This window comes from Saimiri boliviensis, chromosome 1 (genome assembly GCF_048565385.1).
Source record: "Saimiri boliviensis isolate mSaiBol1 chromosome 1, mSaiBol1.pri, whole genome shotgun sequence".
Lineage (NCBI taxonomy): Eukaryota > Metazoa > Chordata > Mammalia > Primates > Cebidae > Saimiri > Saimiri boliviensis.
In genome coordinates this window covers 66,623,821-66,636,987 of record NC_133449.1, presented here as the reverse complement: position 1 = coordinate 66,636,987, position 13,167 = coordinate 66,623,821, and the positions used below count along the sequence as shown (strand labels likewise).

The 13,167-nt window shown below is 51.3% G+C and overlaps 1 protein-coding gene across 22 annotated transcripts in view; it reads left to right on the top strand.

The window, feature by feature from the left end:
• The window catches only part of DYSF (dysferlin), a 231,458-nt gene that overhangs the window by 5,855 nt on the left and 212,436 nt on the right, over positions 1-13,167 (top strand). For 6 of the 22 annotated variants that reach the window (XM_010333476.3, XM_010333473.3, XM_074398534.1 and 3 more), the window contains exon 1: positions 6,857-7,280. The exons of 9 other annotated variants lie outside the window; for them this stretch is intronic. In XM_010333476.3, coding sequence (XP_010331778.3) covers positions 7,190-7,280 — 91 coding nt within the window. In that variant the 5' untranslated portion in view covers positions 6,857-7,189. Of the gene's footprint in view, positions 1-6,856; positions 7,281-13,167 lie in introns of those variants that run through there. 7 more of the 22 variants (XM_003922626.4, XM_003922628.4, XM_003922629.4 and 4 more) reach the window with 2 other exon arrangements.

Sequence of the window (13,167 nt, the reverse complement as noted above, 5' to 3'; positions counted from 1 at the left end):
AGAAGCCTGGCAGGTAGACTAAGATCAAGCCAGAGGGGAAATCCAATGTGCATATTGGGTAGTGAGCTGAGGGGGCATCCCTGGTCTACAGGTGCCAGATGGTCAGTGTTAGGGGGAAAATCTAGGCCCAGGTGCCAACTTCTCTGATTTTTTTTTTTTCAAGAGAAGCTGTAAATCTAGATTTATGTGGGAAAAAAATCTTCTAATGTTTAAGGTAGAATTTTGTTATAAAACATTGTACTGATTAAAGACAACATGTCTGTAGGCTGGATGTGTCCCAGGCAACACCAGTGATTGGTTCTGAGACACAGTATTTCATTCAATCCCGGAGACAGTGGGCCTGGGCTCTCTGGAGAGCAGACAGCCAGGGTCCTCTCCCTGAGGCTCATCAGGCAGAACCTGTCATCAGTGACTACAGGATGGGGCGAGTGGGAGAGCTTTAGTCCCCTCCCTTCTTACTTCTGTCAGCCCCAAAACATTGCAATAAGCATGAGACTCAGCCCTTCCTTCCAGGCTATGGCTCCTAAGCTGGCCCTATCATCGTTACAGTGGGTCTGGAGTAGTCTGGGGGTCCCAAGGAGCTGCCTTCTCCTGCAGCCTCAAGTGAGGGCTGCAGATCTAGCTGTTTGTTGGGGCTTCACCAATGTTAGGGCTTCATAACAATGACGGGCTTCCTTCACTGGTTAAGCCCTAACTAACATTGATGTAAGCATGATGGTCTCTCCACTCACATAACAGTTGAATGTAGACAGTCCTGGCTGGTAAGACTCTGATCCACAGGCTATCCAAGGCTCCAGCTCCTCCTGTTTTATTGCTCTTCTATCCCCAGAGTTTCCATTTCACAATGTGGTCTGTGATGGCACACACCCCTGTTTGTATTCCAGCCAGAGGCAAAAGGGGAGGTGTGCCCCTTCCCTCTAAGGACACAACCAGGCAGTGACATACAGCCTGTCTGCTTGTATTCTGTTGGTCATCAGTTAGTCTCCTGGCTACATTCAGCTATGAGGGAAACATTTTTATTTGGTTGATCATGTGCCCCAGTAAAGTGCTATGGAAAATTTCTATGGGTGAAGGGGAGAGCATACATGGGGGTGTGGAAGTCAGGTCTCAGCCACGCTTTCCATTAGAACTTAATTCCTGATACATGTCCCCTTGGGAGGAAGCCCTATTGAGTTACTAGGCCTCAGTATGAAGTCTGCAAGGGAACAGTCAGTTATTTGATTAGGGAGAAGTCCAGGGCAGTGAACATCAGCCAGTCCAGGAAGCTGGAGGCTGGGATGGGAAGCAGGCCTCAGGGAGTGTCCAGGGCTCAGATCACCAGCTGTTGCTTCTCTAGTTTGCAGAGCAAATGTGGGGAGACCCCTTTCCTTGGACACAAGCCAAGGGAAGGTAGCAGCCCCTTGGAATGTTCCTGTGGAAATATTAGTTATACCCCCTACAGATGTCCATTTCCTGTGCTGACTCTGAAGGATTGGAGCTGCGGCAGAGTGAGGTATGACGGGGAAAAAGCAAAGCCAGGAATCATTGTGACAGACAGGAAACAAACAAAAAAAAGCTTCGTAATATCCAAAATTCCCTCTAGGGGGCAGTACTATCCCCTTTGAGAACCACTGACTGAACTCACCAGAGTGCAGAACCCACACCTGGGAGCCATGTGCAGTGTCCATTATCCCAACGCCAGGCCAGTCCTGTACTACATTCTTGGAATACCTGGGTCACTAAGACAGCCTTGGTCTCTCTCCCCGTTGACCAACTGCACAGTCTAGCTAGACATGAAACTGGTGATTACAGGCATAGTTATTCCTGACCATTATGATGCATGCTAAGAAGGAAGAATGCTGCTGTGCAGTCATTGCCAGAGGGACCCACCCAGACCCCAGGATATCAGGGATGGCTTTCGTGGGGAGGTGATCTTTAAGCTGAGGCCTAAAGTATGAATAGGGTGGTTCTGCAAAGAAAGAGAAGAAGGCAGTTGGAGGCAGAGAAGACAGCCGACCTCAGAGCTGGGAGGGAGCTTGGCATGTTCTAGAAACTGAGGAGGGACTGGAGCTGGAGCCCGGAGAGTGAGAGGTGGAAGGGCCTTTCCCTTTGGCCCAAGGAAGTGAATCTGGGCTTCATCCCAAGAGCACAGGAGGCCTTGGGATAAACCTCCCAAGAGGTTTTCAGCAGGAGAGTGACCTGATCACGTTTGTTTTAAGATCGCCTGGCTGCAGTGTGTATAAAGGACCAGATATAGCCAGAGTGATGATGAGCGACCAGCTATGAGGCGCCTTCAGTGGCCTGGACGGGAGAGGGCGGTGGGAAGACTTGCTGGAGTCACTTGGATGCTGTGGGCGCATAGATGGTACCAAAGTCACGAGTGTTCGTAAGAAGGATTTAGGCTGCAAGCAACTGAAATCCTGGCTCAAACAGACTTAAATGATCAGAGGGGCAAGGTTCGTTTGCCTTCTGGACACCCCATGTTTAAGCCTTGGGAAAATCAGTTTATTAAATGATAAATATTATTAAGGGGATCAGCTCACTTAACAGGTGTCCAGAGACCCAGTGAGCTCTGGGCACACAGACCATACAACAGTGTCACAGGATCCTTAGGGTGTTGCTTTTCCAGCTAGAAACATTTGTGGCGGGTGGCACCTTTGAGTTTTGCTTGGGCCTGCTGGGCTCGTTTCACCCACTCAGCCTGGCAGGCTGTGCTCAGCTCACAGTACTGGCCAGATCCCATATCTACCAAGGGTGAGCCAGGCACCCAGCAGCAACGGGTGTGTGAGTGAGTGCAGGGTCTGGCTCCGGAGAGCACAGGCATGCCAGCTGTGGTGGGGCAGACAGCTCCAGGTGCTGGTACAGGCTCTATGGAGGCTGCGACTGGACCAGGCATACTGCAAGCCGCTTCCACTGCGGCCACCGGGGAATGCAGTGGTGCCTGGAAACTTGGAGGCACCAGGAACTGTAGAGTCCCAAAGAGAGTGTCACAGCCATGACTCGAAGGGCCCCTAGGTCTGGACTCCCTGAAGGGCTGCAGATTTTCTCTTTCTCGTCACCTGCAAAGTGGCAAGCGGGGTTGGGGGATGGATTCTTTCAGCCTTGTTTGTGTTACAGCTCTTTTAGTCCTGCTGTGCGGCGGGTCCTGAGTTCTTGTCCTGTGTCCAGGAAGAATGAGATACATAGACAACTGGAGGGTGAGCGAGGTAGAGAGAGCTTCACTGAGTGACAGAGCAGCTCTCAGGAGACCCGAAGTGGGGTAGCGCCTTTCCGCAGGAAGGTCCTCCTGATGCATGTGCAGCTGTCAGCAGACAGGAGATGTGCAGAGGGCAGCTCCTTTCCCCTGGTCTCCTTTCCTTCCTCCAGGTCTCCCCGATGGGTGGAGGAGACCCAACCCGGAGTGGGTAGCTCCTTCCTGCACCTGGTAGTCCCAACATCTGTCTGAGTCTGGCTGAGTCCCGGGTTTTCATGGGCTCAGAAGGGAGAACGTGTGTGCTGTTTGGTCCATGGGCAGCCAGGAGCGGGCTGGGGGGAAAGCACCGTAAGTTCTCACTCTGGGCTGAGGACTCCACCTGGAACTGGCAGCCCAGCCGCCAGGCTTCAGGCCATCCCTGGCTTGAAGGTGGGGTTTCACTGGGGATCTGCCCCTTTCTGCCCAGGAGCCAGTCTGCGTCCTACTGCCATCAACATGCCATCTAGGGCACCCAGGCTGTTCGTGCAGAGGGGTGCTTGCAGGTCTGGGCCGAGCTGCCCCTCAGCTTCCCTCCTGATCTTGTCAGTGCCCAAAGCCTGGAGGGGGTTGAGGTGGCAGGGGGTTGGTGTGTCAGTGACACTCCAAGCATGCACACACCTCGCTGGTTTGGGACAGCACCTGGGCTTGACCACAACTTTGCTCCACCCTGGAGTGGGGGCCTGGTGTGGGTGAGGCCAGAAATGGGGAGAAGGCCCTTCTGAGCCTGCAGGCTTCCCGGGCCCCTGAGAGTTCAGGGATGCCTGGGTCTGGGGCCGCAGCAGAGTGGCTGCAGCTGTGCCTGGGGGAGCTTAGGGCTTCTGCCCTGCTGACTTGGTGGGGCAGTGGGGCTCCCACCTGTTCCCGGCCCTCACTGGCTCTGCAGAGTGCACAACCCTGGCCAACCTCCCCACTGCAGTTTGGTCTTGGCATCAGCCGCTCCAGATGGGCCGCTGCTGCCATCAACTCTGTAGTATCGTCCTGCACTCGGGCAGGCTCCATTTTTCTCTCTGGTCTGCCGTCCATGATGTCTGCTGTGTCCTCGACTGGTCAGCAATTGGATCTATAAGCCTCCTTAAGCACACGAAGCAGGAGAGGGAGTTGGGCTTCTTTATTCATGGCATATAAATCTGTCTCTCTAGGGGAACAACTTAAGACACATGCCTCTTGCTAGACCAATAGCCACAGCCAAGAAATGTGCTCAGATAGAGTGGCATCCATCCTGGAGCAAAGGCGTAACTGGGCAGTCAGGTTCTGCTAGGAGGGAAGAGGATCTGGATTGATGTTGAGGGAATCAACTGTCCACCTCATCTGGAGGGAAGATGAGAAGGGTAGACTTAGGAGGAAGGGGAGAAGGTCCAAGCAGCTAGAGAAGGTGCTGTGATGAGAACGGCCTCAGACTCTCCTCTTTCCTTTTCCCCATGTCATCCATCCTTTATGGGCCTTCACTTCTCCACGGGAGCACTTCCCATGGTGCCTATAGATGTGGTTGCCACCCTTTGTGGTCTCTGCCTCCTGACCTGGAGCTCCCTGAGGGCAGGGATGTAACATTCCCAGTAAGTCAGAGGTGATGGTTGAATGTTTATTCTTTCAGCCTATCATTTAGAAAGAATGTATGGAGAATGTGCTTTGCACCAGGTGCTGGTTCAGGCACCGAGGAAACAGCAGTGGACAAAACAGACAAAACCCCCTGCCTCCTTGGAGCAGACAGTCTGATGGGGAAGACTTCCGCAGCTTCCCTCCTGAGCTTGTGAGCACCCAAAGGCTGGAGGGGGTTGAGGCAGCAGGAAGCTGGCATGTCAGTGCCAGCCCAAGCGGGCACACACCTGATTGGGTTTCAACAGCACCTGTGCTTGACCACAACTTTGTTCCACCCTGGAGTGGGTGCCTGGGGTTGGGGGAGGCCAGAGAGTGGGATAAGGCACTTCTGAGCCTGCAGCTTCCTGGGTCCCCGAGAGTGCAGGGATGCCTGGGTCTGGGGTTGCAGAAAACGAGTAAGGTACATATGCTATACAGTGATTGGTGCTAAAGAAAAAGCCTGAAAGGGAGATGAAAGAGCGAAAGTTGTGGTTTTCAGTTGTGTGGCCAGTTTGGTCCCATTGGAGTGGATATCTGAAGGAAGAGAAGACATGCCACAGGGCCGCCCCCGGGGAGAGGTAGGGACACCATTAGTCCATGCTGGTGGGGCAAAGCCTCAGCCACAGGAGAAATTCCAGGGTCCTGCGGGGCTGGAACCTACTTCTTCCCCACCCCTTCCAGGACCCTTCCCAGGAGACTATCACCTCCCATTCCCAGCATCCTCCAGGACTGGGGCAAAAGTTAAGAGCAGGCAGAGCCAGGGCTGCCTTCCCCTATGGTAGAACTAGAAGGCCCCCTGGACCTAGGAGCCCTTAGGTGAACACGAGGAGAAGAGACAGGAGAGGAGGCCCGGCCCTCTGAGATGGAGAGGCAGGTTGGGGCTGGAAGACAGTGGTGTGGCCCAGAGGAGCCCAGGGGTGGATGACCCAGCTACCACCCAGTGGGAAAAAACAGCTGGTAGAGACCCCAGGGAGGCACTGGCCTGGCCTGTCTGGGGAACAGCTGGAAGGCTAGCAAGCTTGAAGAAGCATGGGTCTTGGGGAGAGTGACTGGAGAGGAGGTCAGCAAGGCCAGGCAGGGCTTTGAAGGTCATGTAAGACCTTTGAGTTTTGTGCTGAGTGAGATGGGAGCCACTGGAAGACTTTGGGTAAAACCACGTCACAAGAATTAGATTGAGGAGAGACCACGGGGGCAAAGGCAGAGCAGGAGACACATAGGGAGTCTATGGAGTCGATTGAAATAACTCAGGCAAGGGATGACATTTCCACTGGGGGCAGTTAAAATGGAGATGATGAGAAATGGTGGGATTTTGGACATATTTTGAAGGCAAGTGGGTTGAAGTGGGTTGAAGGTGTGACTGGGTGGGTTCAATGGAGAATGAGGAGGGAGACTGGAGACACAAAGTATGGACAGCTCCTTCAAAGTGTATTGTTGTGGAAAGAGAGAAATGGCCAGTAGCTGAAGGGGATGTGGGGTCAAGGGTGTGCTTTCTTGAGAGCAAAACCCTTGCTCGTGTGCTGATTCGGTAACAGGGGAGCTCGGTAAGGCAAGAGAGCGAGAGATCACTGCAGTCTCACCACTGAATGGGCAAGAGGGGATGGGGTCTATGCCCAGGTATCCGGTTGGTCTCAATGGGGAGCACGGGTGATTCATTCGTAAGAACAGGAGGGAACTCACAGCAAACCAAAACGGCCGCCCCGGCAGCCTGCGAAGGGGAGAGGACCCGCTCCCGGGCGCAGATCATAGGGCGGGTGGAGAGAGGCGGGCAGCAGGGAGGCCGGGGGCTCGGGGCGCACCACACGCTCCGCACACGCCCCATTCAGCCCTTGTTCGGACTTGGTTTCCCCGAAGACAAGCTCTCACCCCTCCCGCTGATCTCTCACTCTTTCCGCCTGCACTCCTGTCTCCTTCCCACCCTTTCGCCTAGCGCACAGGGTGGCTGCCAGCCTGCCGGTGCGCAACGGGCCCGTACACCCTGGCTGGTGTGGAGCCCTGGGCACCGGAGGCTCCCGCGGAGCAGGCCCCGCGGCGCGGTGTCAGCCCTCGGAGGCCGAGCTGCGCGCCCTCATCAGCCGCGCCTGGTTCTTGGCCGGTAGCTGCGGCCAGCAGAGCTAGGGACCAGCGCCCCTGCAGGCGCCGGTCTGAACCCTGTCCCTCCCCGCCCCCCGCGGGCATGGCGGATCTGGGTAGGGGCCGGAGGGGAGGGTCCGCCCAGCGGGTGTCCGGTGTCCTCTCTGCAGCCTCTCCCAGGCATTGGCCACTTCTCCGCGGAGGTGCAGCGAAGGCGACAGCTCTGTTGGAGCGGCTGCCTGGGAGCCGGGCGCTTGCTGGGTGGGTGTTCGGGCCCGGCGCTCCAGCTCCTGTCCTGACTGAGCGCCTGTGCGCCGCCGGGGCTGCCCAGCCATGCTGTGCTGCCTGCTGGTGAGGGCCAGCAACCTCCCCAGTGCGAAGAAGGACCGGCGCAGCGACCCTGTGGCCAGCCTGACTTTCCGAGGTGAGAGCCCCGTGGCCGCCGCGCCCACGCTCGGGTGCCACCCGACTCTCGGCGCTCACTGGCGAGTCTGCGGCCCCTTCTTGGAAGCTAACCCTAGTTCGGGCCACAGTTTCTCCCTTTGTCATCGGGGACAGAAATCCCAGCCCCGACTTCTGCAGGGGGACGGTGAGGAAGAAACAGAGAGCACAGTAAATGCCACAGGGCTTTGAAAAATTGGAAAAACGAAAGTGCCATAGGTCAGCGGTTATCACTTTTCTAAGACTGATACCCAGAATAAGTAAAGTCCGAGCTTTTACTGGATAGTGGGGATACGGGGAAGTTGGAAGATGGGTGGAGAAGGTAGAGAGGAATCAGGGCCAATGGAAAACCAGGCATGTAGATGATGTGCTTTGAAAGTTGTGCCTTTTCTCATTCATTCATTCATTCATTCACCCATCTTTATCCAACACTGGCTATATTGAATCTGCCCCATCTTAATCAGTAGGAAAAGGAACAGAATAGGATGAAAATGGCCTTGTCACAAGGAATTTTGAGGCATGTCAAGGATATTTTCTCTAAATTCAAGAAGCTAAGTCCCTACATGTAATGCTTAGAGTAGATACAGGTATCTCTGTGTGAGGCGGCAGAGAAATCACACACACACTCCCCTTCTCACCAGGCGTCCTGAACCCCCTCCCCCAACCCCTCCAAGACAGATTCGGGAGAGCGTGTCTCAGGAGGGGAAAGGGAAGAGGAAGGATCTGTCAAAATTAAGAGAAGGAACAATAGCTGTGGGTCAGGAACCCAGTTTTGCAGAGAAAGATAAACAAGGAGAGGTGAGAGGGTTTCCTCTTAGCTAGGAACCATACCCTGTAGCTTTGTGGAATAATTAATAATAATAATAACAACTATGTATCAGAAAAGATGGTCAAATGAAGAGGGAAAAGTGGTTGGTGTTTTCATGAGCTTCCTTCAGTGCAGGCACCAAGGGGAGCTCTTTTAACTCTGACCCATGATCTGAATCATATTCCCGAGCATCCCCAAAATAATGGTAGATGAAAGACACGATTTGGCAAAGGGAGATAGATGTGTAGCTTTTATTTTTGTATTTTTAGTTTTTTGAGACAGGGGCTTCCCTCTGTTACCCAGGCTGGAGTGCAGTGTCGTGATCTCAGTTCACTCAACCTCCGCCTTCAGGGTTCAAGTGTTCTCCTTCCTCAGCCTCCTGAGTAGCTGGGACTGCAGGTGTCTGCCACCGCGTCCAGCAAATTTTTTGTGCTTTAATAGAGATGAGGTTTCACCATGTTGCTCAGAGTGGTCTCAAAGTTCTGAGCTCAGGCAATCCCCCTACCTTGGCCTCCCAAAGTGTTGGGATTACAGGCATGTGCTTCCATGCCCAGCATGTGTAGCTTTTGTTCTTTGCTGTGGGACAAGTTATATGTCTAACTCTTTTGAAAAGTGTGATGTGAAACATTCAAGAAAATTTTCGTATTTTCACTGATCGGTTACATACCTGGGAGTTCACTATGCAAGAGCAACTTCAAGACAAAGTCCTTCATTCTCCACTGCCGATTACATGCTGCCTACGGCTTTGCTATGCAGAAATTGTGAAGTCACCATTGGCTGGAAAAGAAATTCCCTGAAGACACTGAGCAGGGTACACATGAGCATAGCCTGTGGATGCTCCAACACTCTTATAGCTCTTTCCCTTGTCCTGCAATAGTCCTGTGGTGGCTACCGATGTCTCCATTCTGCAAATAATGATATCGAAACCCAGGGAAGTTAAATATGTTCAGGTCAGTGGTCACGGCAGGCAGCTACCAGCACTTGGAGTGGGGAAGATGACCAAATCCCTGAGGCCCCTCTTGACTATTTCTCTGGCCCAAGTACCCTGAGCACGTGTAGCAGCTATCTCCCCCCAAATCTCTGTATTCCTTCTTTGTAATGCCTTACTATTTATTTGCACTGATGATCTCGGAAAACAGAAATACCATATAATAGATCGTAACATCTCCAACTGTTTCAGGTCTATTTGTGTTTCAAAGCCCAGGGCAATGCCACCTTCTCCAGGGAGACACCCAGGATTCCCTTGGCTGTCAGTCTCTCCTCTCTGGATGACAAGCAGCAGTACCTTGCTAGGGATGCTAGCACCCTTGCTGTAGTCAGCCTGTGCTCAGTGCTCAGCTCCATGCTTAGGGCATCAGGATGCCTTGAGGGCAGTGACCTGTCCTATTTGTTCATTGGTTTGTCCCAGTGCTGAGCACAAGTAGGTGCTCTGTAGTGTTTGTGCCTTTTCTGCAGCCTCTAGCCATCCTCCACGTGTGCCTGGGACCTTTTCATTCTGGGACATGGTCCTCTCATTTGACTGTTCCTGAGAATTACTTGGAGAACGTGTTTGAGAAACAATCTGTAGCGGTTCTGATCCAGCAGTTTTGGAAGGTGACCTAGGAATCAGCATTTAACAAATACCCGATGCAGGTTGTTTTGGAACCACATCTTGGGAAAAATGGGTCTGAGATGCTGCAGCCGGTGAAATTAATGAACTCCCCCTTGTGGGAGTGGTCATGATGGAATTTGGGGCTGAGTTGATGCATAGGGAGGGAAACCGTTAGAACGAGGCTCAGAACTTACAGAGCATGCAGGCTGGGGGGAATCAACTCTGGCTGCAGATCAACACTGTGTGTGGGAACTTTACCAAAGACCACTGCCAACCTCCCAGCCTGCCTTTTCTGAAGCCATATCCCTCCCGCTGGGGCCCCAGACACAGGTGTTAGTTTCTGACAAATGTCCAGGTGTTTTGGATTTGAAGTCATCAGGGTTGAGAAGCACTGTGCCCAGCCTCCTCTTGGCACAGATGGGACAGCGGCCTGCTTGCAGAGAAGCCAGCTTGCACAGTGTGCGCGGCTCCTACAGGCAGCCCGAAATGTATGGGGCTGGGCTGGCCTCACTTTCCTTGCAGTTGTTCCCTGGGCATTCCAGTCTCGGATGTAATTTCAGGACCTGCCTCCCAAAATAGACTATGAGCACTGGGAGGCTGGACTCTGAGGGCAATTTTTTGGCTTCCCCGTCTAAGGAACTCTATTAATAGCAGAGGCTACTATTGAATGCTGCTCATTCTTTTGTTTTTATATTAATTAATTCATTAACTAAAAATACCGTGAGTGCCTGGGCCATGGTAGATAGTTTTGACTGATTATCTGTGTGAACGAGCTGCTTAATTTCCTATAGCATTGAATTATCTGTACTTCTCTTCTGCCCTGCCCATTTTCCATTCTGTAATGTGATTATTTATATCCCTCTATTCATGCATGTAGTTCATTGAACAAATATTTACTGAGTACCTACTATGTGCCTGGTGCTGTTCTAGGTACTGGCTTGCATCCAAGAACAAAATCAGATCTCTGTTGCTTTAAAGCTCAAACATCTTACTTCCTTGAAGGCCGGATCTGCTGTGTCCCTACTTGGTGAATTTCTGCTCTGTGTCACCAGCCAGGAACCCAGAAGTCATTGCTGACACTTCCCTTTCCCTTCTCCTGTCAGGGTCTCTCTTCCTCCAGCCTCCCCCTCCCACCGCTCGCTTCCCTATCTCCTGGAGGCATCTAGATTGTGGGCAGGAGTTGGGAGATCTTACAGGACCAGTTGGAGGTGGATTCCTGTCTTCAGGGAACACTCTTCACTCACCTGTGTAGGGAAGGTGGGCTGAAGGCCCTGGACTCTCTGAACCTAGCTGTTTACACATTCGAAATGACTTAGAATACTGAAAATCGCTTTCTGTTTTCTTTTCTCTCTTTCCTTCTTTCTTTTCTTTTTCGAGATGGAATTTTACTCTTATTACCCAGGCTGGAGTGCAATGGAATGATCTCAGCTCACTGCAACCTCCGCTTCCTGGGTTCAAGCGATTCTCCTGTCTCAGCCTCCCAAGCAACTGGGATGACAGGCACCCGCCACACGCCCAGCTAATTTCTGTATTTTTAGTAGAGACAGGATTTCACCATGTTGCCCAGGCTGATCTCGAACTTCTGACCTCAGGCAATCCACCTGCCTTGGCCTCTCAAAGTGCTGGGATTATAGGCGTGAGCCACCACACCCAGCCTGTTTTTCTTTTTATAACTATAATATGTACTTGCTGTTAAAAATGACAAACTACAGAAAGGCATGAGGTGAAAGTCAAAAATAGCCCCAAATCCTGCCACTTTGAATAAACTTGTTAACAATTTGACATGTTTCCTCCAAGATTCTTTTTTCTCTTTTTCTAAAAAAAAAATTTACCTGTGTGCAGTGATGCATGCCTGTAGTCCCAGCTACTTGGGAGGCAGAGGTGGGAGGATCGCTTGAGTCCAGGAGTTCTGGGCTGTAGTGCGCTAGGCCAATTGGGTGTCTGTACTAAGTTCAGCATCAATATGGTGACCTCCCGGGAGCAGAGGATCACCAGTTTGCCTAAGGAGGGGTGAACTGGCCCAGGTCGGAAACACGGAGCAGGTCAAAACTCTCATGCCGATCAGTAGTGGGATTGTGCCTGTGAATGGCCGCTGCACTCCAGCCTGGGCGACGTAGCGAGACCTTGTCTCTAAAAAAGGAAAAACAAAATTAGTTATGAAATGTAAAGTACAAGCAAAGTACAGAAGTTATAACTATATGATTTAATACAGTGGTTCTCAACTGGGGGCATTTTTTTCCTCAGAGGACATTTGTCAGTATCTGGAGACATTTTGGGTTGTTGCCACAGGGGTTGGGCGCACAGGGTGTGTGTCTACAGGGTGGAGGCCAGGGAGGCTGCTACACATTCAACAGGGCAAGGCAAGGCCCCCGCGCACCACCCACAGCGTTATTCAGCCCAAAGAGTGATAGTGCTATGGCTGAGAATAAATGCGTGCGCAAAGAGAACACCGATGTAATATCACCCAGGTCAAGAAATAGCACCTGGCCAGCCCCATTTCTCTACCAGAAGCTCCCAGATCCTTTCTCTCTAGACCTAATCCCATCCTAGATTTGTTTCCCACATGTTTGCACATTTGCTGAAAAATGAACCAGGGCCCAGGCGTGGTGGCTCACACCTGTACTTCCAGCACTTGGGGAAGGTGAGGCAGGCAGATTGCTTGAGGCCAGGAGTTCGAGAGCAGCCAACATGGTGAAACCCTGTCTCTACTAAATAATACAAAAATTAGCCAGGTTTGGTGGTGCGTGCCTGTGATCCTAGCTACTTAGGGGCCAGAGGCACGAGAATCACTTGAACCCGGGAGGCGGAGGCTGCAGTGAACCAAGATCTGGCTACTGCATTCCAGCCTGGGTGACAGAATGAAACGTCGTCTCAAAAAATAAATAAATTAATTAAAAAAAAAATCCAAGGGGCATTTCTTTCTATGTCAGTCAGTATTCTTCTATAAAACCTTTTAAAATGTCTGCATAGTATTTTATTATAGGGATGCACCATCATTAATTTAGTCAACCCCCTATTGATGAATATTAGGTTATATAAATGTTTATATTTATATCCAATGCTTGTATTATACAGAAACTGTGAGGCATATTCTGGTAACTAAACCTTTGCCCACACATTTAATTATTTCCTTCGGGAAAGTAGTAGGAGATGAATAGCTATGTCAGAGGTTATAGACATATTTAACACTTTGCTGCATTTCCAAAACTCTTCTTAAAGTCTGCATCAACTTTATCCTCCTGTTGGCCAAGTAAGAGGGGCTATTTTTCTAATAATCTTGTTTACACAAAGCGTTGTCCTATGTCTCTGACACTTTCTTAAGGTTCAAATAGTGTTTGTGATACTCTATTGTATTTATGCATTTATTCTTACTGAATGACTTTTTAATTTGCCCACGGTGAGGCATGCTTGTCTTTTTCTTAGTTGAAAGTGCTCTTTGTATATTGAGAATGTCACCATTTTTGTCATTTA